At 37.4% G+C, this 23,453-nt stretch overlaps 3 protein-coding genes across 5 annotated transcripts; 1 reads left to right on the forward strand and 2 right to left on the reverse strand.

Annotated features, from left to right (window-relative positions):
* The first annotated feature begins 563 nt into the window (after nucleotides 1–563).
* On the forward strand, nucleotides 564–7,978 carry LOC120325411 (uncharacterized). The gene is made up of 7 exons (XM_039391512.2): nucleotides 564–824; nucleotides 901–1,186; nucleotides 2,158–2,302; nucleotides 2,771–2,895; nucleotides 5,741–5,869; nucleotides 6,413–6,612; nucleotides 6,855–7,978. The coding sequence occupies exons 1-7, from the start codon at nucleotides 647–649 to the stop codon at nucleotides 7,571–7,573; spliced, it is 1,782 nt and encodes a 593-aa protein (XP_039247446.2). The 5' UTR covers nucleotides 564–646; the 3' UTR covers nucleotides 7,574–7,978.
* An 84-nt stretch (nucleotides 7,979–8,062) lies between these two features.
* LOC120325412 (protein FAM187B-like) lies at nucleotides 8,063–10,584 on the reverse strand. 3 transcript variants are annotated; one of them, XM_078111361.1, is made up of 3 exons: nucleotides 10,287–10,584; nucleotides 8,948–9,392; nucleotides 8,063–8,379 (listed from the first exon to the last, which is right to left on the reverse strand). In XM_078111361.1, exons 2-3 carry the CDS (start codon nucleotides 9,340–9,342, stop codon nucleotides 8,079–8,081), a joined length of 696 nt encoding a protein of 231 aa, XP_077967487.1. In that variant the 5' UTR covers nucleotides 9,343–9,392; nucleotides 10,287–10,584; the 3' UTR covers nucleotides 8,063–8,078. The 3 variants fall into 3 exon arrangements, with proteins under 3 accessions (XP_077967487.1, XP_077967486.1, XP_039247448.2); XM_078111360.1 differs by having other exon boundaries at nucleotides 8,948–9,743; XM_039391514.2 differs by lacking the exon at nucleotides 10,287–10,584 and having other exon boundaries at nucleotides 8,948–9,771.
* A 3,287-nt stretch (nucleotides 10,585–13,871) lies between these two features.
* On the reverse strand, nucleotides 13,872–19,749 carry LOC120340229 (uncharacterized). The gene is made up of 3 exons (XM_039408531.2): nucleotides 19,622–19,749; nucleotides 16,405–17,002; nucleotides 13,872–16,055 (listed from the first exon to the last, which is right to left on the reverse strand). The coding sequence occupies exons 2-3, from the start codon at nucleotides 16,975–16,977 to the stop codon at nucleotides 14,391–14,393; spliced, it is 2,238 nt and encodes a 745-aa protein (XP_039264465.2). The 5' UTR covers nucleotides 16,978–17,002; nucleotides 19,622–19,749; the 3' UTR covers nucleotides 13,872–14,390.
* Nucleotides 19,750–23,453: the final 3,704 nt, after the last annotated feature.

A 23,453-nucleotide genomic window follows, 5' to 3' on the forward strand; every position in this document is an offset into this window, starting at 1 on the left:
AGATCGTTTTAAAATTGTCACTCATTCCGACATTTTATCATTGTTGCCCGTAGTATAATACACCTGGTTCTTACAACGAATTTGGGACTGCCATTTTGATTAGAGGCAAGTTTTGATCTGTTTAGTATATTAATTAACACGAAAAATCATTTTCTCATGTCTATACCTGCGTTCAAATTATTGTCGGTTTAGGGATTTATAACTTTAACGAATTTTCTTGCCTCCATAATATTGTAGAAAAAACACACAGAAACCAAGAGCAAGCTTACGAATACTGGAGATGTTTGATAAAGGATAGTATTTTTGCAGCATATGGAGGGCACTACAGATTTCTTCAATCTTTCACAAACAAAAATGTATTTTATTCAGTCTACTTGGTTGATTAGTATACGAATATACTGTTGAGTCGAATTATGAATTCATAAACATAAGTATTATCTCCACCTAAATTCATTTGGAGAATCCCCTGAAATTCAACGTATATATTTAATATTTTGCATACGTATTCAACGAAAACATTGATGACTTCTTCCATTGTCTGAATTTTACATTTAATGTTCAGTTCCATAATACATCCATAGACTAGAAAACTTATCGTACTCTCAAGTGAATAAATTATAGGAATAAAAAGAAATCAGATACAATAATGTCGATAGACAAAAGCTTCCGAAGTATGTCAGCAGATTCTGGAGATAGAAGACGATTTGTACCAGGATATGACTTTTCGTATCGATTCCAGAGTGCTAAACCGTTCTTAGAGTTGAAAGCACTATCCAGACCGCATACGACCCCAGATAGCAGCTCGGCACAAGTATACCGTACAGGTGAGTTCATGACTGTACATATATAATCGAATTAATGTCGTATCGTTCATATGAAACAAACTTTTATGAAATTTAGGTCGCCACCAACAGGCTTACGTGAATGCGATTGCATCGGCCCAAACTCCCTCAATCGAAGCCATCAAAAGATCGTTGGGCGATGGACTTCTCATGCTGCAACAAGGTAGCAAATATGTGAAGCCTTCTATTTTCGCCAATCTTGACAAAATCCACCTAACGAAGGCAAAGGAAACCGTCAAAAGCCGGGAAGGAACTTCTCCAGCATTTTTTATTCCACGCCAACCTCCAATACCAACACGCTCGCCAACTCGAAGAAGGATGCAGACAATAACTTCGAAGATCAGGTTTATTTTTATTTAGAATTACCTGCATCTCAGCTGCAACTGAGTAATGAATGAATGACAACAGTAATATTTATTCATATTATATTCACTTACTACTTACTTTAGCCTAGCTTTTTGTCAAACAAAAAACCTCATTGGCAGAAATACACTTTATATATACAAAGTCTGTTTAAAAGTGATATTTCCTAGGCTTACCATACGTCCTGTTTTAGGCGGGACAGTCCCACTTTTCAACGTCTTGTCCCGGCTGGTCAGCCAAAAGTCCCGCTTTGGCGTTCAGCCAGTCAGCATAAAACACGAAGATTACCAACTCGAGCATATCAGCATGTTCTCGATACTGTTGTAGTGTTGTTTCTGTGTAGCGTACCGGTTGCCTACTTACTGAAGGCGTGGTTTTGTTTGTTTCGTTGTTTTTCGCTAACGTTGTTAGCAGATAATTGCTACAATTTGTGGCCTGTAAGCCCCGTACGCCAAAAAGGTGCTCAAAAATTCCTTTCTATTTTTCGAACTGAAACCGATATTTAGACAGACAGCGCATGAACTCGAGATGACAATGTGGTCAATAAAGACAGTAGGGATGGTTTTAGATGTAGGCCTCTAATGTAAAATCGATCTTCGGAGACGTCCCGCTTTAAGGTCCCAAAAATATGGTAACCCTATATTTCCTACCTCTCTAACAAGTTATTGAGCCAAAACAATTTCACTTTATTTATCTGTTATTTTGGGAAAGCCTAATTGAATCTAGATCAATATCAAATTTTGACAATAATAATGCTCCATAAGACCTTAAATCACAAGAATTTCAGCTGGACAAAGAACCGCAAAAAAAGCAGAAATATAGACGGCTAGATTATTTAATTTATTTACAGGGGTGGAAAAGAAAAATATAAAAATATTACTACTGATTTATACCGGTTCTCGTTAGTTTTTGTTTTATATTATTCTGGAAATTGACAAATAACTTTCTGCAGGAGCCAATCTGCTGGATCAAGCACAACACAGTCTCGCGGTGTTCAAGTGAATCGAGGAGCGTCAACTACACCTGCTAACGCCACCAGAAGGCCAAGTACCGTTGGAGAAATGGTAGTTGAATTTCTGACCAACGTCGACAAAAAGGTGACTGCAAATAAAACAAACTTCGCGCATTAAATAAAAGAATGCATTTTTACATATGTGTTGACCCTGCTGTTTGTTGTATGTATGTATATACAGTTGAGTCAATGCTCAACTTCTATTATACGTTTATATATAAAAAATTGTGCTCTCGTTCTCGTTACAGGACATAAGTCTTTGTGGATGGAATTTGATTCATCCAAACTAATTCCTGGTGAGATTATATATATATGCTCCAAGCTTCAAATTAAGTTATACTTTCTACGTTGCCTATATGCCACAGAGATGACGATTATTATCAAACTTATTAACTGATATTGATAATGAAAACAATGAAAAATTTTAGTTTAGTACCAACAGATATTCACGATGTCAAACGTTTTCATTTCGTTATTACAGTTTACCTAAGTTTGTAATTAAATAGTGAGTATCTTGTCCATGCCATGAAGCCCTTAGTAATTGTTTTTCAAGGAACAACAATCAACAAGAACTAAAGTATACAGGCCACGTTCGAACTCTTACTATTCAACAATAACGGAACTTGACGATAGGTGTTTAAGAAATTCGGATTTTCCGCAAATACAGATTGATGGAAGGTGAAAAAATTAACTCATTTTTCAGTTTAACATAACCAAAGTTAAGATAGAACAAGGGTATATATAAATATAGCAACTGATTTCAAATTCATTTCGATGCGCTTTCTCTTTCAACCATGCGCGCCATAAGTTAAAACGAATGAATTCGGATATTTATTTCCGCCATGCATGAAGTATTGCACAATTAAACAAATTAGCAATAAAAAAATCAATTGAAAGACGAGGTAATAGACGAGGATCCTCGAAAGAATATAGGGTCATCGTGTTAGCGACACCGAAATCGGTGTATTTACGTCAAATAACTAGTACTACTTAAACACTTTTTTTATTTTGATGAACACAATTTGGAAAATATAAATCGAATTGAGAGAGTCAATGAGGATCAGGGCCGGATTAACCATTAAGCAAAATAAGCACGTGCTTAGGGCGATAACCAACTTTGTTCGCTGCTGTACATCTAGTTGTGTAAAGCATTGGTTGGCAACCTTTTTTAAGTGACGGACCGGTAAAGCCTGACCAAAATTTTGGCGGACCACCTTTATGTTGACAATATATTCAAACCAAAGGTGATGCTATTTATTGCGAAATCTGCATTTGTTTGCTGGCAATTAATTGTTCCCAATTTGGAGACATGGTCGACAGTGATACACATGGGCCGCGGCCCGATGGTTGCCGACCACTGGTGTAAATGGACTGAAACCTACGGGCAAGGGGTATGTATATTCACTTGGCTAACACATACAGTCCCCGAACTCGTAATAGAACTAAAATATGGAAAATCTGAATAAAATTATTTCATAACCCTAACCTGGTACACACAACACACTACGGGAGTACCGAAATTTTCATAGTCAATTTTCAATTGCGCCTCAGTGTTTAACGGAATAATCAAAGTTGGTCTGACTACTCAAACCTCAATATTGCCAATCATCTTGGACCTCTATAAATGTTTGTAGGCATGGGAACTATTTCCAAAAAAATAGCATGCAAATTAATCATAATTTGGCCTTCAAACAGTAATAAATCCTGAAACTGCATATTTAATTTTTATATAACATGGAACACTAGTTTCATTATTATACTGTATATTTTTATTATTTCTTCCTATACATAGGGTACCAAAGGGTGAAGTGCTCAGGGCCTTCAAACCTGTAAAAGGCACGATCCGGCCCTGGACAGGATACACTGAACCTATGAATTATATGAATAAGAACCTTCATTACCGTAGCGTCCACTATACAATTATGGATATTGATAAATTCATAACATTAAAGTGAGAACATAGAATAGAACTAGACAACTAATCGGTGTTTTAGTAAGAAGCTTAACACTGCTGTGCTTAGATTGACTGAGTGGGGTACGGCTATCGCACTGATATCGGTATTTTGGCATTTAGCCATTAGAAATATTGAACGTCAAGAAGTAACGGTACACAACCACAGTTCTAAATACTGGTATGTATGAAGAAACAAACATCGGATTTAGTGGCGAATGGCGCTTTTAACAGTACTGGAGTTACGGTGAAATGCTAAGTAAAATATTTAATGACTGACCCTTTTTAACAGTAATGCTGTAATAAAGCGCCAGTCGTTCAACGTTTAAATGGAATTTCAACGTTACTTTATTGAAGTTACGGTGAAATACTACCTAAAATAATTAATAACCGATTTTTTTTAACAGTAACACTGTTAAAAAGCGCCAGTCGTTTATTGTTTAAATACCATTTCACCGTAACTTCAATACCATCAGTACTTGATTTCACTGAAGCTATTAGTTTGGGTTACAACGCGAGACTAACTCTATTATGCTGACGGATTTGTAGGCGTATAATAATGCAAGGAGGCTGTGTAGTCAGTAGTGCCTCAGCGTTCAGTGAAATGATTGGTCTGATTGCTCAGGCGATTCATACCTCAACATTGAAATAAATTTCGCTTGTTTTTCTTTCTCAAGTATCACCCTAAATGTTAACAGGAATGTAAACAATTTTTTTAAAAATATGTAACTTAATAATAAATTGGCCTTCAATCAGTAATAAATACTGGAACTTACTTTCAATTTCAGATAACCTGTAACACTAGTTACATTCCTATTATTATATTTTACATATACGGCACCAAAGTCATGGGTGTTTAGGGCCTCTGAAGGCCACGATCGGGCACTGATCAGGAGTGAACAATTCAAATGGAATCGAGAGAGTTTTAGGGGGGGAGGGAATGTTTAAATTGTCAATTTAGCTTTGCAGCGTCATGTTCGGGTGACCCCAATCACTCTAGTATGGCTGACCAACATGACGCTGCAAGGCGGTGATAAATGAAGGGGAACTCAGCAACCACAATACGGCAATTAGTTTTGGAGTTGTGGATAAAAAAAATAAAGAGATTTAACTACGAAAGATTAAGTAAAAAGAGATCACAACAAGAACGTTTAGAGCAATAAGGCTTGCATAACAGACAATGAAAATATTTGATAACAGTCAAAGCGAATAATATGATAAAAAAGGGAAAATAGAATATAAACATTTTTCCCTTCAAGTCGGATTTTGGTATATGCAACACTGATAGCAGTGGTTGTGCGTATACTAAAGACAAACAACTACTATTAAAAGGCTTTTTATGCCAGTTTGTGATCTAAGGATAATTTATTCAAAGTATCATCATTATACGTAATGATTGGCACCACTCATACATGAATCTTTCAACGCAAATTATATCGCTTTTCGGCATATTGAAGTATGATATTTTCAAGACTTGAAATATTACAGCGTAATTTTATCGTGTCATTCATTTCGTATTTATGCTACAATTCATCTTTAGATAAAAAAATATTGTATTTCCATGAATGACAGGACATTAAGTCAGACGATGAGAACAGGCACGGGATTTATGCCTCGAGAGCATTGTGATGTACTTGGACCCCTGACCTGTCCAGACTGTATTCGAACAAGATCTCAAAATTCACATCAGAGAATGTGCAGGTTTGTGTTGAATATCTTATGTTTTAAGAAAAGTATGAAAATAGTTTCTGTAGGAGCACAAAAAAAATTGTATATTCATCCACCTTGAAGCACACTATGCTCATGATGACAGTTGACATCAATTCTTCCGTACTAAAAGCATTTTTAGAAGTATGCCCGGAGTCAAAAATAAAAATAACGAACATCAGACATTTTTGGAAACTGTACTGAACTATGACAAAGTAACGTAAGCGAGACTGTTTGCAAATTATCTATACGCAGGTTGAAACTAACCCTGTTAATTTAGAAGGCCACATTTCATTTTTGTACTGACAACTTTCAATTAGACATTGTAACAATTCCCATCACTCATATGACGATCAAAGGCTTCAAAGCGTATAAGTGTCACATTGCGAATGCAGAATCAGTATTAATTTTAATCGACTCGAAAAACATACATTTCTGTTTGTGGTTTGAATCATTTCTCAGATCATGTGTTCTGGCAGTTTGCTGCCTATTTTAGTTTTGATGCTGCTAATAAGTATGAACTATTCATTTTTTTAGTACATCAGTAGCCGCGAACGCCACTGATGTCTACAAACTGGCGCTGATACACGAACGAATTCCACATCTTGGTATGCGCGAAGTTCAGAGAAAAGTATTTGATGGAGAAATTTCTGACAAAGTCAATTCCATTTCACGCTGGAAAGAGATGCAACAATACGCTCAACCTAAATATACTGAGAAAGAAGAGAGTACCATCGGTAAGTATTTTTGATAGTACGATAAAAGGGAAATGACAACTGATTGCTTGAAGGTTGAAATTGGACTATGTTATGACGGCAGTTCCACAAACAATCATTCAAAATATGTTTGATCTGTATTCTAATCCGACACGGATAGCGGCACTCTTTTCATAACTTTCATCGCTTTCGCTTGATACATCGACCAAAAACACCAATGAGCTATGCACAAGATTTAAATCACCCAAAAAATTTATTTTCAGTGGAAACTATTGAAGAAACCGTAGAAGATAAAACGAGAGATCAGCCTGAAAAATCAAGACCAAAGTTAAGGTCCAGAGGATCTCTTGGTTCGGTGGTATTTGAAACGATAGCAGAAGCTTCAGAATCACCGGAAATTGGTCAGAGTGGGGAGACTGGAGAAGTCATAGATCAAGCACTGCCCATTTCAAACCAAAAATCAGTTTCTAAAGAAGATGATCAAGTTGATATACAAAATAAAACGATGGATAATGAAATTGATACCAAGACAAAAGAAATCGTAGACAATGTCGATGAGGTCACTTCAGAACGTCCACAGCGCACGTCATCAGGAAGGAGTCGTCGTCGTTCAAAAAATCGGAAAAAATCCCCAAAGCGACATACCCGTATTTTTAATCGCGGCCTTATTCCTTCGCCTAACTATTTTTATAACGTGGGTGACCTAATGGGAAGAGTCCAAAAACTTCGACGAACCGGAAAACGAAATCCTTGGGAGGTTGATATCGATATTCCCATGCCTCCTGTACATCAAAATGAAGAGGGAGGAGCAAAGCCAGATGCAAACAAAGATGACGCAGCATCCATCAGCTCACAGGATTCTGTCAGTCCGCGTAAGGCAGATCCGATGACAAAAGTGGAGCCACCGATCATGTACGAGAAGAAATCTCGATACCTCGGTTTATCACATCCAACTATTGGTAATATTCCAACTAGAGCGTAAAAGATTTGATAAATCATGCAAACAGTTTGTCAAAATGTCGTTTTTCTGTAGGGTGACCATACACGACAATTTTGTAATATTTCGTATATTTCAATGTTGTGACGATGTACAATATGAAAAAGCTAATCAGTATTCCACAACAGTGTTTTAGTGAGATATTTTCTATGTATCGGTGTTCCACAATTTTTAAAAAACTTATAAGCCAACGGTAACCAAGAATATGTTAAGACTTGGGGCCAATTATAAGCGGACTTCCACAGTTCGTTTGGGTTGAAACACCTGTAATGGCGCATACTCATTTATGAAGATATTTCTACAGTAAACTTTCCAGTTCTCTTTGTATGTAATTCAATGATTAATAGAAATTATTAAGTTTTACTGACGTATTTATAAGGGACAAAAGGTATATTTTCAACTACTTTTCGATTTTATTGGGTTTACCTATTGTAAGACCAGGACCGCACACTCGCGATTATTATTCAAAATATAAAAATGCATATCATCTTTATAAGTTTCTATTTAAGCTAACACTTTCGGAAAATGCTTTCATCGAATCGATGACAAGAACAATCACCAAAAATAACGCAAATTGAATCGAGCACGAAACCGCCATCATGCGAATATGTTCAATGGTTTCTGCAATTTTATCAGTCTCTGGTAGCAAAGTGAGTTCAAATGTATGACGTTCTTGACGCCATACTACACAAGCTAGGAAGATCCGGCGCTGATCCCGAAAGTTTATATGATTAATTTGAAGACCATTTGTCCGTGTAATGTAGTATTCTTTCGCAGGTCCATATCCAAAGCTGGAAAATATAAATAAACTGAAATAAACCTACCAAACATTATGTTGCGCAAATATCCAACCTAGATTTAAAATACCGCTGACAAAACAGAAATAAACTTCTCTTAATTACTGTATATACTGGCTTTATACATGAAAAGATGAAGAACTATCGGATTCGAATCAGCTCTCGTCGAATTTTCATACATAAAGTAGCTTTTTACATATGTAGTGCATTATCTTGCAACAAAATCTCAGCCACCCGTAATTATTCTCCCTGAGCCGAAGGTTATCTGAACAACAATTATGGGAAAACTAAGGAAGGGAAAATTAATTAATCTAATTAAAATCGAGTTTTTAAAATCTATGAGAAATACACAGAAAAAACTGAAGCAGACCCAAAGTTAAAATTAGTTAGTAGGCCTACTTTTTTTTGACCAATGTAGTATATTTATACGTGCCAGAATGATGTTTGCTCAAAATATGATGCGTGAGTAAAACTATGTTAATAAAAATGTTACTGAGCGCCTAAGATTACTCCAGTAATACCACATTATAATCGAGAAAAAAAGATGAAGAGTAACACTCACCTGTAATCTTTTCTGAGTATAGTGCTGAATTGAAGTTCCCATTTAATGGATGTTCTCATTGTTATATTTCCTGGACAGCGTAGTTCCAAACTATCCGTGTTTTCGACAAGGAGAGAAAGTCTGGACATCGGCTTGAATATGTCGTCATCTTCGTCACACTCGTCGTAACACGTTTCTACTAAAATTTCATTTCTTTTTCGTTCAGCTAATTCCCGCATGGGCGTCTTAATGTTGCCGGAATCGATGCAATGTATCAGTCTTGTTCTCGTCTTTACGTAACAAAATCCGAACCTTCGACGTTCCCCAGTACCGGCACATCCATCGCATGGCATCCACTCGTCCCATTTGAGAATTGCTCGCGTCCGACCTAATTCTATATATCGAGTCGGTGTCATTCCTCTTTCTGATAACGTCCATAGAAACAGTTTTGGGTCGTGTACTGCAACTTTAAGCACGTATTGGTTAGTTGCATTGTTAGTAACACAACCGTACACCCCAGAATCTGTTGTTTTTAGTTCTACTATTCTCCAAATATGATGGTCAAATTTGCGAAAAAGTGTTATTCTGTGATCCGTCGCATCCGACAGGATTTTCATAACAGGCACACGGCCGTAGCTTTCAAATTTAAATTCCGCGATCAAGTTAAGATGACATGTGTAATATAACTCTTCGCCAACAATTCTATCCAGAAGTTTTATCTGTGTGTCTTCACCAATAGGAATCCAGGGTGGGGGCTCTTTTTCAAACTTACTATTCATAAATGTTTTTGAAACGGGTATAAGAGCAGCAACGTTTACTAATAAAATAATTTGCATTGACATAATGCTGAAAATGCTTTAAATAACGATAATGAAATTACGGTAATAGAATAGCAAGATGAATTCAGCAAAAACTTATTGAATGGGAGCAATTACTAAAACTATATAGGTAATACGCAAAGTAAAATGTCGGACTTTAGCGAGCTCTCAATTTCCTCGCCTATTTTGGGACTCTTTGTTCCTCCCTCACTATGGATAAAATCTACTTTATTTGTTGATGACTAAATATGTTAATGTATATCCATTGAATGATATATAATATCTTTCAAATTGAGGGAATCGATAGAGGGAAATTTCTAATTCGAATGGTGAGTTTCACAACATTTCAATTAAGGATCAAATTTAAACGAAAGCCAGGAACGTCAGGGCTTAGAAAATCAGCAAGGACCAAATGCTATTACTCGTTATAGTTTAATCCGAGGCCTGATATCAACTTTCTTGTCATGGCATTTTCTACAAATACATTTATGTTATGTATAGAAACATATATACATTATACTACAACCCAATTAAGTACTCACCAGTGGTTGTCTTGGACCAATCTGCCAATTTTCGGATATTGGTATTCTCTTGGTCGCCAAAGGAAAGTGAGTATATACTTATGAGCCAGTATAATTCCCTTTAATTTTGAGAATGTAAGGCGCGGACGGACGTATTGCTACTGGTACAGGACTCTGCCGCCATATCGAACCACTACATTTGGCAAATCCTGGATTACGCACTGGTTTCGACTGTGTCTTTGAATAAACTTGATACCCTGTTACAATCATGGTATCGACCAACTCGGGACTTCTTGAAATACAGAAAACCAGAGCCGGCCTATTGGAATACAGACTCGGAGTTTGCTTGTCTCCCTCACTATCCCTCAGTGCTTTGTTCTTTATGACGTCATAAAAAATTCAAGCGTGAATATTATTTATATGGGTTGCCAGATTCACCTATTTTAGACATTTAGATTTTAGAGCATCGACTTCCTTGTTAGTAGCCACTCTTACACTTCACATATTCAGATAGATTTCCAGGTATTTTATTTTATCCAGACTTATTTTTTAAGTACAGAATATTTTGAAGTCGATTGGTCCATTAGTAGCGAGAACTGTGAATTTTCCAAAGCACAGCAATTCTGCAAAACTACCCATATACCATTCGTTTATTTCTCCAGACCGCTGCGGTCCATATAAAAATAACACAAACAAATAAAACATAAGCAAAAACAACACAATAAATACATAAAATACCTGATACGACAATCAGATTCACAGTAGATCTCAAAAAAGAGTTAATACAGTAATCTAAGAGGCCAAAAGTGAATTATAGAATCCAAGATAGCCCGTCATACGCACTTCTTGTCCAATAAAGTAGCAATATCCTAAGTGCGACAACTGCGTGTATCCCGCCATACATTGACTAAATTGTTTGTTATTCTCTCATGAAGATCTAATGAAAGTAGCAGTAGATTATTTTTTCACGCGTAGATTTTTATGGTTATCGCAGTCATAACGCCGTTTGGTTTTCATCTATAGCCCACAATCTCTACATTGTTGAATTTGATAATTGGACACGAAATAGTCCTATGAATTTTGTGAAAAAATCGCTTTTCTTATCAACTACTAGACCAATTGCTTTGAAATTTTTAGGGGGTAAATATTGTATTTTTTGCTAGAAGGCCATTTTACTTTATTCATTTCAAAAATGTCTGTGGCCTCTATGAAATTCATTTTTTTGTGCGATGACGTCATTATTATGCTTTCGTCTAAGCTCAAATCTGCTGCTCAGCTGCGACACGGTACTCTACGGTGACAGATTGAATACCGGTACTATTTCGTGTCAATATATTGGAGAATCGCTCTCTTATTTAATAATCGGATAACCAAAGTGTCATCTCGTCATGGTATACTATTGGAAAAATATATATTGGAAATTGGATATTATTAGATGAAGTAATCGAGAAATGCTCCAGCTTTGCATTTCACTGGGATGAGAGTTTTACCCAAATATATATATATTACGGTGATAACGATTTTGCATCATCGATCTTTTAGGTTCGCCCAGTTTCAAAAACGTTTTGTAGCTACTAATGTACCAAACCCCAAATTCGAATAAGCCATGCGGTATTTGTATCTCCCATTCAAGTTTAGAAATGATAGTTCATTTTTATGGGTGACGTAGTATAGAATTTCAAATTTTTTTTGGATTAGGGGTTAAATACCAAGAAATGCTGAAACTCCGAGCTTGATATCAAAAAGATACTGCTAAAAGAAAGCGTGAATCAGCTGATAGTTTCAAACTACAACTAGTATCTGGGAAATTCTTTGGTGTAAAAACAAATAATGTTCATAGTACGTATAGCAGAGGTGAGCAATATTTTTTGGTATAAGAGCCGCATGCAGCAAGTCAGAAATACGTGAGAGCCGCATACTTTTTTAAATTATCAATATTAGAGCTCATTAAATCATTTTGCATTGTAACTGTTACATTGATACTAATTTGGGAGACGCGAAACTGGCGTTTCGGCTGTTGACTGCGACTGCGCAATGTTTTTTTTTTATGAAATACAGTCAGAGTATTTTCACGATCAATATATATTCCATAATAGAACAAAACTAGCCTCAGTTGATGCATCGGATTCCTTGTCAAATGATATCATAAATTTCTGCTGTCTTTTCAGCATTAATTTAAAGTCAGTCAATCTGTGTTTCCTTACAGCTGATTTACGAGGGTAGTCTCGTACGAGGTTTCCGTGATTTGTTTCATGGTACCGTTCAACATTGCTGACTCTATTCTGAGAAGCTTATGAAAGATTAAGCACAAAGTTTTTTTTTTCTTGACTAGTGAATGCGTATTCTTCTTGCCATTATGACTTGACAACACTGTTTTCATCTTCGTATTTTTGCTCCTTACTTGACATATCGCAAGAGGGACTAACTGCAATCAAATTGCAATACCGCCAACTCAGCAACATACATTTGACCATTGTGATGTAAGATTTGTCGCTTGACTAATTCAAAGTTCAACGCCACAACAATTTTCATACCAAAATATACTTGGTCTCAATCATTGATGAAAGCTTCTTCCATCGCTTAATAAATTAAAAAGAGTACTGTTACACTACAGTTTCTTTAACTTAATTTGGATAATAATTAATGGTAGCGAGAAGAGCCACATGCGGATCGCTAGTCGCGGTTTGCCTACCGTTGACGTAGATCAGGGGTCGGCAACCTTTCGTCGCTCGCAGGTCAAAATAAGGGTTGCAAGTCATTGGCGGGTCGCACATATTTTTAAAAAGTTGAAAACCGAACGGATTATACTTTTATAATCAAAATCAAGCAGTGATACATCTCTCGAATAGAATATAGATTTATTTCCTCATTGCATTGCATTTTCGGCGCCATTGAACTCTTTGTACTTAGCATCAAATTTTCTGCGTTTTGTTGCCATTTGTCTAATTATAATTAAACTATAGGCTCATTAAACGAGTAATTGTGAATTTTATACTTGTTAGTTTATAATATAATTTAGTCTACACGCGTCTCATAGTGAATTGTGTAACGTGAAAAATATCATCGTCAAAACAGCTGTTTTTTTACTATAAATCAGTGAAACGTCGCGGGCCGGATTATGTTACTCCGCGGGCCGGGTTGCCGACACCTGACGTAGAGCAACACTGATCTCAAATTTCGACAGACGAGATGACAACATAAATTGTTGACTTTTTTCGAATTTAGCAGGTAATTACAGTCTACGATAGACCTTAGCTCAGTGAAGATGCGACCAGATCTGAATGGTCGTACGAGTTCCTAGACCGGATATAGCGTACTTTGTTTTTGTAAAACATTTTTTGTCCAACCGTTAACAAAATGTGGCGGTACTATCAAAGCGCAAAATGGCTCTCAAAACACTATTTTGTCAAATGGCTCAAGCAGTTTTGTATGATTTCTGTCGCAGGTCAAATCGTTCCGTGAACGAAAATCTTCAATACCAAAATGCGCTGGTGGAATTCGCACAATACACTAACGACGATGTCGAGAATATCCGCATTACAGAAAACTTTGTCGACAAGAAATTCTAAAATTGATTACGCCCTCGCCTCTATTAAAACAAGAACATAATATGTATAAATTATTGAACAAAATAAATATATTAAATAAAATAATCTTCGGTTCTTGATTTGGCTGATTTAACGAAATATTAGAAAATTCAAGTTTTAGCCGAATACGAATGCATCACTTTGCCTCCTGTAAAGGGTCGGTGAAATAAATAAAATAGTATGTTAGTACCTTATCAAAAGGTCGCACCATATAACTTATGGAATGCAACATGGTCGCAATTAAGGCAATCGTGCTTGTTGATTATGATAGAAATGTACTAACTTTTAAGACAAATTAAAAATAAAGTAATTTGCGAAATAAGACTTTCACTAATATTCAGGTAAAGGAACATAACAAATAAAAATATCGAATTAAATAAATATCTAAATATTATCAATGATGTGCACATCTATTTTGGATTAGGTATATGTTTTAGGATAAAGAGCATTTTCAGATCTGTATTTTAATTTGTATTGCATTCGGCTATAGGTTACCAAAAGAATGGCAAATAAGTTAAGGCCGTATTGAAATTTAGGATCACATCACATCAGCTGAGTAATCCTGAGCCCAATATGCTTGCCTATTATTATATCGTTGCATGTAATATTGATCTGATAGAAAACTCGTCATATTTGGAGGGTAGTAACCCCTCGTGCTTCGACTCATCATACCACCATGCATCGGATGAGGAAATGGGTAAGAGTGATAATCGTTTCGTGAAGTAATTTGGGTCGAAATACGTGAGAAATTTGCATTGTGATTAGGACCAAAATGTTGTCGACGCTGTAGTTGATTATTTCGTTTTTTCATGTTGGGACGTGTCTTTGAAACAGCCTTCGCCTTAGTTGTGGAATCACGCGATGGTTCAAGTGATGAAGACTCCGGAGCTTTAATTGGCGACGGTGGTACTTTTGGTTGCTCTGAAATACATGAATGCGAGTCTTTTTGCGGATCATCATTCACTTGAGAACACCCAGGCTCTAAAATACATGAATGAGAGTCGTTTTGCGGATCAGCGGTCACTTGAGAACATCCAGGCTCTGAAATACATGAATGTGAGTCGCATTGCAGATCATCAGTCCCTTGAGAATCTCCAGGCGAGTCTGGAATTACAATAGTTGGGATGTCTATAGAATCCGATGTCTCTTGTGAAGCAGGTGGCTCCGTTGTTTTATCAGTCAATTTCTGAGGACTATTTATCAAAGATTCTTTGAGTGTGGAAGTCTTTGGGTAAACCTTCTGCGCACCTATCGCAGGAGAAGAGGGATGAGGTTGCGCCTGTTCTGTTATAGGATCTCCGACTGTTTTCGAGGTAGATTCCTGCTGGTCTGTCATCGGTGGGGTATCAGGTGTCGGAAGCAAAGGTTTTGAGGTAGTCGCGCCGTCCAGGGGGCTGGGCGATCTAGGAGTTGATACAGCCGCTTTGGGATGACAATAAGGTTTAGGACGAAATGCATCTGGAACTTTTGTTCTGTGACTGTCCAACGTTATTCTATCAACATCTATTCGTTTTGGTTTAGACCTAGAAGTTGGTGATCTACTTCTGTGGGAAGTATACGGTCTTGGAGATTTTGAGCTGCGCCTGCTGTAAAATGGCGGCTGCGAATATCGAGGTTTTTGCCCTGAAGCACGACTGTTTTTTTCGGACCGAGAAATGTTACTACTCGAATGATGAGCAGTCTTTGGTCTTTCGGGACGATTTTCTTCGCGGCGTGTTGGAGGTGTTCTACATCGCCTTGGTGATCTAACAAAGTTTTCGTTGTGTCGGACGGATTCCCTGGTTTCTGCAAAACGTCTTCGTTTTGTCGATCTCCCGGTCGAGTCGTCTCGACAGTCACGCACGTTTGGGCAGGCTACTCCGGTAGGAATATCAATGCGACGCTTCATTGTATTTTCTTTCCCTGTTTTGGCAGGACTTTTATATTTTTCAACCACGCTGTTTTTCCGTTCGCGATCATTGCTAGGACTCCTGCTTTTAGCGCGACAACTCCGACTAAACGTCAAGTGCCAAAATGAATGGTCTTCAAAAATGGCTGCCATGACAATTTTATCTTGGGCCATGACATGAGATGGACTTTCAGTGGCAAATTTCTTGTTGAGTTGCAAAATATGATCGGCATACTTTTCTGTTAATGTTACTAGTCCTGACATGCTGGAAGCCTTAAGCCTTCCTACATCATCGGAAACAGATTTCATCAAATTCTGTAAGTGAACAACAATTATGGGACAATGCAAAATGACAAGTAACTTGCTAGCATTAAAATAGCGACGATAAAATTAAAAACGTACAGCCGTTTAAGAAGATTGTGTTAAACGCGATCAAATATATAAAGAATGAAACAGGAAAATCGTATAGAGCTTAAAGTGCGCTTAAACGATATTAAGGAATAGTATCTCTTCATTCTGTCCGTATTTGAGGAACAAAGAAACGATTGAATGATTGTTAAAATAAACTGAAAACTTATAACTACTTTTAAGGCATTCAGTAATATATTTACTATTCATGGAAATAGAAATAAATAAAAATTCAAATATATTACAAAGTATTAACCTTCAATCTCTCCAAATGAGAACCGAGATAATCCATTTGTTCCTGGAATTCAGCGATGCCAGATTTCCTAGGCGAAGTCTTCATATTATCGTCAGTGGCCTCTGAAGATTCTCGTCTCATCTTTATATAGCTTTCATATGATATTTTGTTCGTTTTTGAAGTATTATGCGTGAAATGCTCAGGCCCGGAAGTTGCGGTAGAAGTTCTTCGAACTGGCAACACAATACTCGAACGTTTAACAGGTGCTGTGTTGACGCCTATCTCTTTTACTGCTGGAATTGATGCAGGCATGGTTGCAGAGTCGCTAGTCCTAACTACAGCGTTACAGGAGACATCTTTCATTTTTCTTTTCGTCTGTGTCTTTGCTTCTCTAGTTCTCATTTTTATTGGATCATTGCCAGCGTTCTTTTTCCCCACATAAGTGGTCTGTGTGTAACAGTGTACTCCTGATTTTTTGGTCATATAATTCATTTCCTTCACAGAGTCGAAAAAATCTTCCATTTTCATCATTTCAATGGTCCCACGCGGCGACGGGTTTGGGGGAATGAGCATTATATAAGTTGAATCTAACATTTTCTAATATATTAGTTGCTTTTACCTAAATGCGATAAGAAAAGAAATTGAGGTATACCTAACAAGCCTTTGACAAAACAACTATCTTTCTCAGCTACTAAAAATAGAATTTTCAAGGGTGGTACTCGTGGCTTTATTGCATAAGTCTAGGCTAATAATTTCTAATTATCATATTGACATCTTTTATGCATGACCGTTCATGGTACAGAGGTATAGAATAGAGTAGCGGTTCCCGGTCGCAGGCCCGTGGACCACCAAGGGGGCCACATAGCAGTTGGAAGGTTTAACGGATATCCGTGTAGGGGAAATCGGGATCAGGGGATGAGGCAAAGCGGGGTGAAAAATTTTGATAATTTAAAAAAAAGTCCAGAAACGATCAAAAAATTACACTGCGTTCCACAATAAGCATTGGGGGTCTACTATTGTAAAAGTTTGATAAATGAGAACATTTTGTGCATCTGTCCTGAAACCACGCCAACGGGAACATAATCTTCAGAAGCAGATAACGTGACAAGAAAATTAAAAAACCGTCGGGATAGAGTGTATTTATTTTAAACAAGTTTATTAAACAGCAAGAGGACTCGCTTATTTTTGAGCCAAGATTGGGTATTGACGTGTTAAAAGTTCGTGATATTCCAACTTTATCGCCATTTGTAGCAAATCAGCGTTAATCAACAAAGCCCAATCTCTGAACGGTACCCCAGTTTGTTCCCCAGCATTTCAATATTGGAGGGGTGTTTCCGTATTTTGAGGAAAACTTAAGACCTATTTGACTGCTCATTGAATTATGTTCAACTACTGGGTGTAGCGAAGAACAATGAAAATATGATAGACGAGAGGTAATAATATTATAATTGAAAAATATATATACAGAAGACTCGCGTGCCTAAAGTACTTCTAGTGGGCATAAAAAATTTTGCATATGTTAATCCTAACTCCCACCTGACTGCGTCACCCAATAATTACTGTCACTACGACGTCACAGTCATGCATTAGAGCTCTTCAAATTATACAAATTGTCATCCAAATCGCGCAGACGATTACCCGAAATCGAGCAAGCTATTTCTCTCGTTTTCTCATCGCAACGTATGTACAGTATGTCATCGGCGCAGATGCCATCTCGGGCGATCGTAGCTATACTTTGGCAAGCGCTATGACGTTTTGTGACGTTATTTTTGGATGGTGTAGTAAATATTTAGGCTACGTCCACTAGAAGTACGTTAGGTACAAAACTACAGGAGACTCGCGGGACCATGGGTTAGAAAAATTACGTCGCCAAAATCTGGGCATGATAGTTCATTCACCAGCGACGAAGTCAAAATTGTACCAAGATTGACCAAATCACCAACGCATTCTACTGTAAATTTGAGTTGGGTCGCGCGACACTAACTCCCTATCTTTTCCCTATGCCTTTATGCTAGTGGATCCCGGGTCTGGTATAGTTTAGTACCACATGTACTTCTAGTTGACCTGGCTCAACAATTTTTGCATAGGTCAATCCTAACCCCCACCTGACTACGTCACCGAAAAATTACGTCATTTCGACGTCACAGTGGCGTAATAGGGCCCATCGAAGTATGCGGATGCTCGTCCAAAACGCACAGACGATCACCCGAAATCGAGCAAGCAATCTCTCTCGTTTTCTCGTCACAACGATCACTATAGGAGAGAGATCGCCGGCTTTAGCAAGTTCGTTATCGGCGGCGCAGATGTCATTTCAGGCGATCGTAATTATACTTTGGCAATCCCTATGACGTGATGGTGACGTCGTAATGACGTAATTTTTGGATGGCATAGTCAGGTGGGGGTTAGGAATAGCATATGCAAAATTCGTTATGCTACGCCCACCGGAAGTACTTGTGGTACTAAACTATACTAGACCCTGGATCCATATGCGTATACTGCAAGGATGCTGTAGCTGGAATAAACAAAACTATTCTATCCAATTAAAGAGTCCAGCTGTACACTAACACAAATGTATTTCTGTAATGTTTCGTCAGACTTCCTCAAACAAGCAGTTTACAACACCCACACTTCCACAGACAACACCTGTTTTACACTGCTTGTCTAAGAAAGTCTGACTCTGGTCGGACGAAACGCTACAGAAACACATTTGTGTCAGTGTGCAGCTGGACTCTTTTAATTGGATAGAACATTCAACTGTTGCGAGAAATACAACAGCATTCATCTCATCATACCGGGACTGGAATCGAATTCACTAGGCTGGTCTGATCAAATCACCTAATAGATCTCCAGTTGCAAGATACTGCAAGTTAAAACAATACACATATTGCTTTACGAAATTCCCTAAAGATTCTGAGGAAATGAATACATTAAAGAAACCAACAAACGGCATACCAAGGATAAATTAGTCGCTTTTCTGGATAGCATGCGAGCAGGGCCAGTGCACTAAATTGGGAAATCTCACATCAAGGTAATGGGTAGAGCATTTCACATTCTGTCGTCATAATGGTCATTATTGACCAACAAATAGTATAAAAATGTAACCATGAGATGTCTTATTACATTTATTCAGCGGTAGTGTGAGACAAGACTCCTGAGTCACGTAAAATAATTGATTGACATTTTTCAAAATTCCACATTCGCAAAAAATAATTGAAATTCGTGATAAGATTCGACTTACCAGTTCGAAGTCTGTCGCTGTGAGAAATACGACACAATCACAGCGCCAATTACGCTAGAGAGAAGAAGGAATACCAGACAACTGACGCCCGAATGCAACAATAACAGACGCGTTCCGGCGTTAGTGCCAGCAATACCGCGCAGTGGAAATGCGATGTCTGCAGCTAATCACTCGGTTGTTGGGGAAAAAATGAGGTTGATTATTGGCAACCATGTGCGCCGAATTATCGTCTGCACGACGGAGTGTATTTTCGCTTAACCTGTTCTGTCGCAGTTGTACTGCATCACCGTTTTCGAAATGCAGCGTTGATGGAGCGTCGACGGTTGCCAATTTCACAATAAGCCTACAGCGTCACGTCGACCTGCAGTGCGAGACAAGATTGCAGTTATTTGGGTGAACGACTTCCTGATGTGACGCTGACAGAATTTATGCAAACCACCAAGTGCGTAAATGTCATATTCTGCATGCCATTTTCGTTTTTATTGCATGAACGCATATTACTTAATCACGTATATATCATTTGTATTTCTGGGAAATATACATTATTGCTCATAAATCCCAAGGTATGTGTTCTGGACGTGTATAATTGAATATAAATTAGCCTCGTCGGTTTTTCGGCCGTGAGAACCATAACGCTTTTAACGGGAAATAACCCAGTAATTTTATCAAGTAATGTGTACGTTTTGTCAAACGGCCGCCGCGGGGCTACCTGTTTAGCAAATATTTTTGTGCTATTATACCGTTTTACGGATTACATTTAACAAGATAAGTTTCATGTTCCTGTTGAAACGGATCAATATTTGGCTCGCGGTGATTAGAGGTGGTATGCTCAAAAGCGGGCACGCTCTGACGAAGTCTTAGATGACTAAATGTAAGTGGCAAAGTCATATTTTAATGTTGAACGCCATGAAAAGATACCGATGAGACGCGCCGCCTCAAATGAACTGGCAGTTTCGGCAACACGGTCATTGCAGAACGCTATGGTGTGGTTTTGCTTGGATGGCACGGATTGATGGAGTTCAAGCTGCCACCAGTCAAGGCAGATCCTGGGCACCTGCCGGCTTGTTTTTTACTTCTTCGATTCGAAAATACTCATGAGCAAGCAAAAATACGCGATACAAATCTATATCACTCTGTTTATCGGTGGTTTTCCGCTACAAGGCTGAATTCCCACTCTGGCCCTATTTGTGAACAAGAATATTTAAATTATAGTGACTTATTTTCATTTCCTTGAGCTCTTTCTTACGTTAGTGTTCACATTTTTGGATACTCAACCTTATGCCCTAACTTTTTATAACATGTTGAATGCGAGTTTTGCGATCTATGCAAAATGATAATGATTGTGAATTCTCATATCCGCCTTCATTCGCGCTATCCCATAGTTGCTGACTTAGAAAATTAAAGAGTTAAATATAAGATCAGAAAAGGCGCCTGAAATAAAGGTGTTCAAAGTGTTGTTGATGATTAATGATTTTTCTTCATCTTTAATTCCAAGGAAAAATAATCAAAATCGGTTGTCTCGAATCGAATTAATTATGCTCTTCAATTTTTCCACAAAACTATCTGTGACCCAAACCTGACTGATATTTTTCAATTTGTCATACATCACGCATAATGGCGAAACTTTGTCGTGTCTCTATGTTAGAATCAAGCTTCATTATATAGTCTTCGCCGCAAGCAAAATCACTACCTGTAAATATATTAACCGCCCTCGGGGCTCGGATCCAGGCATCTAACAGCCAGAAATTCTGGGTAGTATTTTTATGAGGCGTGTTCAACTGAATTAGTTTTTCTTGGTATTTAGCATTTACTTGCGCCTAAAGCTTTTACGAGATGTTAAAATTTCAACGATAAAAGTTTCAGTCAAGTTGCAGTAATTAATGACTTCTTGATTTTGCTTGTTGGCAGTCTTGCAAAATCCCTCGAAAACATTACAAAAATGCCTCTTTGCTTTATCCTTTTTTCTCAGTTTGACTACATATATATAGATAAGATTGTAGGAAATATATTGTTTCGTTAACGTCTCTTCTTTACTTCCCCCAGCAGTGTGATGCTAAATTGACAATTTAAGTTTTGGCCTAATTAGTACGAACGTGTTAGGTAAGTGATTTTTTTCGAATTAGAAAAAGTTTTTTTACCAGTTGGGATCGATCTGAATCATCATTTTTTCTTTTGTTGTTCAAGATTTTGTTCAAATTACTGATATTCCCCACAAAATGTCTTGGTCATTTAGTAATCTATTTCCCCGCCTTGAATTATAGAACTTTATCTATATTCCGGCAATTTTCTTTTCCCTCTTTAAAAGGCAAGAAGCAATGTTTAACCCTTTCGTATTATAGATACTGATAATCTTTTTTCCATTTGCACAATTACTACTCTCAATTTGTCGTAACATCCAAGCGGCAACAACCTTAAATACAAATTACGGCAGTAAAATTTTTGTCTCATAGCGATCTCGACAAGAAGAGTTATGAACAGAGACAAGTGGGCTACGTCAACGACGCCACAAATTATATGGTATTAATTACTATTGGCGCCGTAGGCCTTCCTGCCTGGTACTCATTTTGTGGCAAAAGCAAACACCAACATGGTCGAGTATATTGGCGGCCATTACTACCGCAGCTTGTGCACTCCTGAGTCTATCGGATGACACAGTTCCTCTATATGTGTTCCTTGCTAACAAACGGGAAATATTTATTGATGGAAGCAGTCTAACTCTAACACATAGAAGTCGCTAACAAGAATGCAACACATAAAATTAACTAACGCCATATAAGAGGTGCGAAATGTCCAAAACAGTATGCGATGGAACTGTTAAATTTCCCACTACCACAGCGGCAACGTTGTTTGCTAATAACATTCTAAACGTAATCTCTCAGTATGGTTACACCCGAGCTTATGAAATTTCACGCAGTTACTCCATTTACTCTCGTTCCAACAATGAGAGCCGTTACTGATTATAAAGGTGTCCCATCTGGCTTCGACCCTCGAACGGTATAATATTTTAATTATCGCGCAGTAATATGCTAATTTATTACGTATAAACAACGCGACACAGTTCCTATCGTTAGAACGTTTTTGTGAGTGGTCGATGGGAAGAATGGACTAGAAAAATTGACATTCGTCACTTGTGACCGTAAAATCAAATTAGAAGTATTCAACGATGAAAGCTGTTCATAAAATAGTGTTGCCCCGAGTAATTAACATACTAATTATGCCATAAAAGGAGAATTTCGTTTAAAGACCAGCCTTTGAACATTTCTTGGAATGCGTCAGAAAAAATTACAAGCCTTATAGAATTAACGACCTGGTAATTGGTACCAGATCTCCTACAGTTCTTATAAAACGAACTTATCTAACTACTTAATATAATCTAATTACACGGGAAAGTATAACTATGACGAAAATGCAAGTGTTAATCATCTCGAGATCACGAATACCATTTTCACAAGTAAATAATTGAAAATAATATTATCAATTATCAGCATCGCCGTTAAAATTATTCGCATCGATACTGTTTTTATTTTTTAGTATATATATATGGATATATATTGTTGCCTTATATGCAAGTTGAGAATATACTATGCCCATAGCATATTTTATTTTCTTTACCGAAAATACATTTATATCAATTAGTATACTGCGATTTGATTAAAATATATATGATATTTGCGAAATATTTCTACCGAACGAAGTTTGCAGACATTCCGTCGTCTCTACCACCGACTTTCATCTAAAATGACTCGCAAATAACTGAATATTGACGAGAAGTGCACGAATGCATTTGCAAAAGATTTCAAACTAAATTCAGTAATGAGTAGCTTGTTTTTAA

This window comes from Styela clava, chromosome 1 (genome assembly GCF_964204865.1).
Source record: "Styela clava chromosome 1, kaStyClav1.hap1.2, whole genome shotgun sequence".
NCBI lineage: Eukaryota > Metazoa > Chordata > Ascidiacea > Stolidobranchia > Styelidae > Styela > Styela clava.

What these genes read in the sequence shown, in the direction of transcription:
- LOC120325411 (XM_039391512.2), top strand. Translation starts at nt 647, where the DNA reads ATGTCGATAGACAAAAGCTTCCGAAGTATGTCAGCAGATTCTGGAGAT. An exon ending in GGCACAAGTATACCGTACAG is followed by an intron (nt 825 to 900) that starts GTGAGTTCATGA and finishes TATGAAATTTAG; the next exon opens with GTCGCCACCAACAGGCTTAC. An exon ending in ACAATAACTTCGAAGATCAG is followed by an intron (nt 1,187 to 2,157) that starts GTTTATTTTTAT and finishes AACTTTCTGCAG; the next exon opens with GAGCCAATCTGCTGGATCAA.
- LOC120325412 (XM_039391514.2), bottom strand. Translation starts at nt 9,768, where the DNA reads ATGTCAATGCAAATTATTTTATTAGTAAACGTTGCTGCTCTTATACCC. An exon ending in ATACTCAGAAAAGATTACAG is followed by an intron (nt 8,380 to 8,947) that starts GTGAGTGTTACT and finishes TATATTTTCCAG; the next exon opens with CTTTGGATATGGACCTGCGA.
- LOC120340229 (XM_039408531.2), bottom strand. Translation starts at nt 16,977, where the DNA reads ATGTTAGATTCAACTTATATAATGCTCATTCCCCCAAACCCGTCGCCG. An exon ending in CTCATTTGGAGAGATTGAAG is followed by an intron (nt 16,056 to 16,404) that starts GTTAATACTTTG and finishes GTTCACTTACAG; the next exon opens with AATTTGATGAAATCTGTTTC.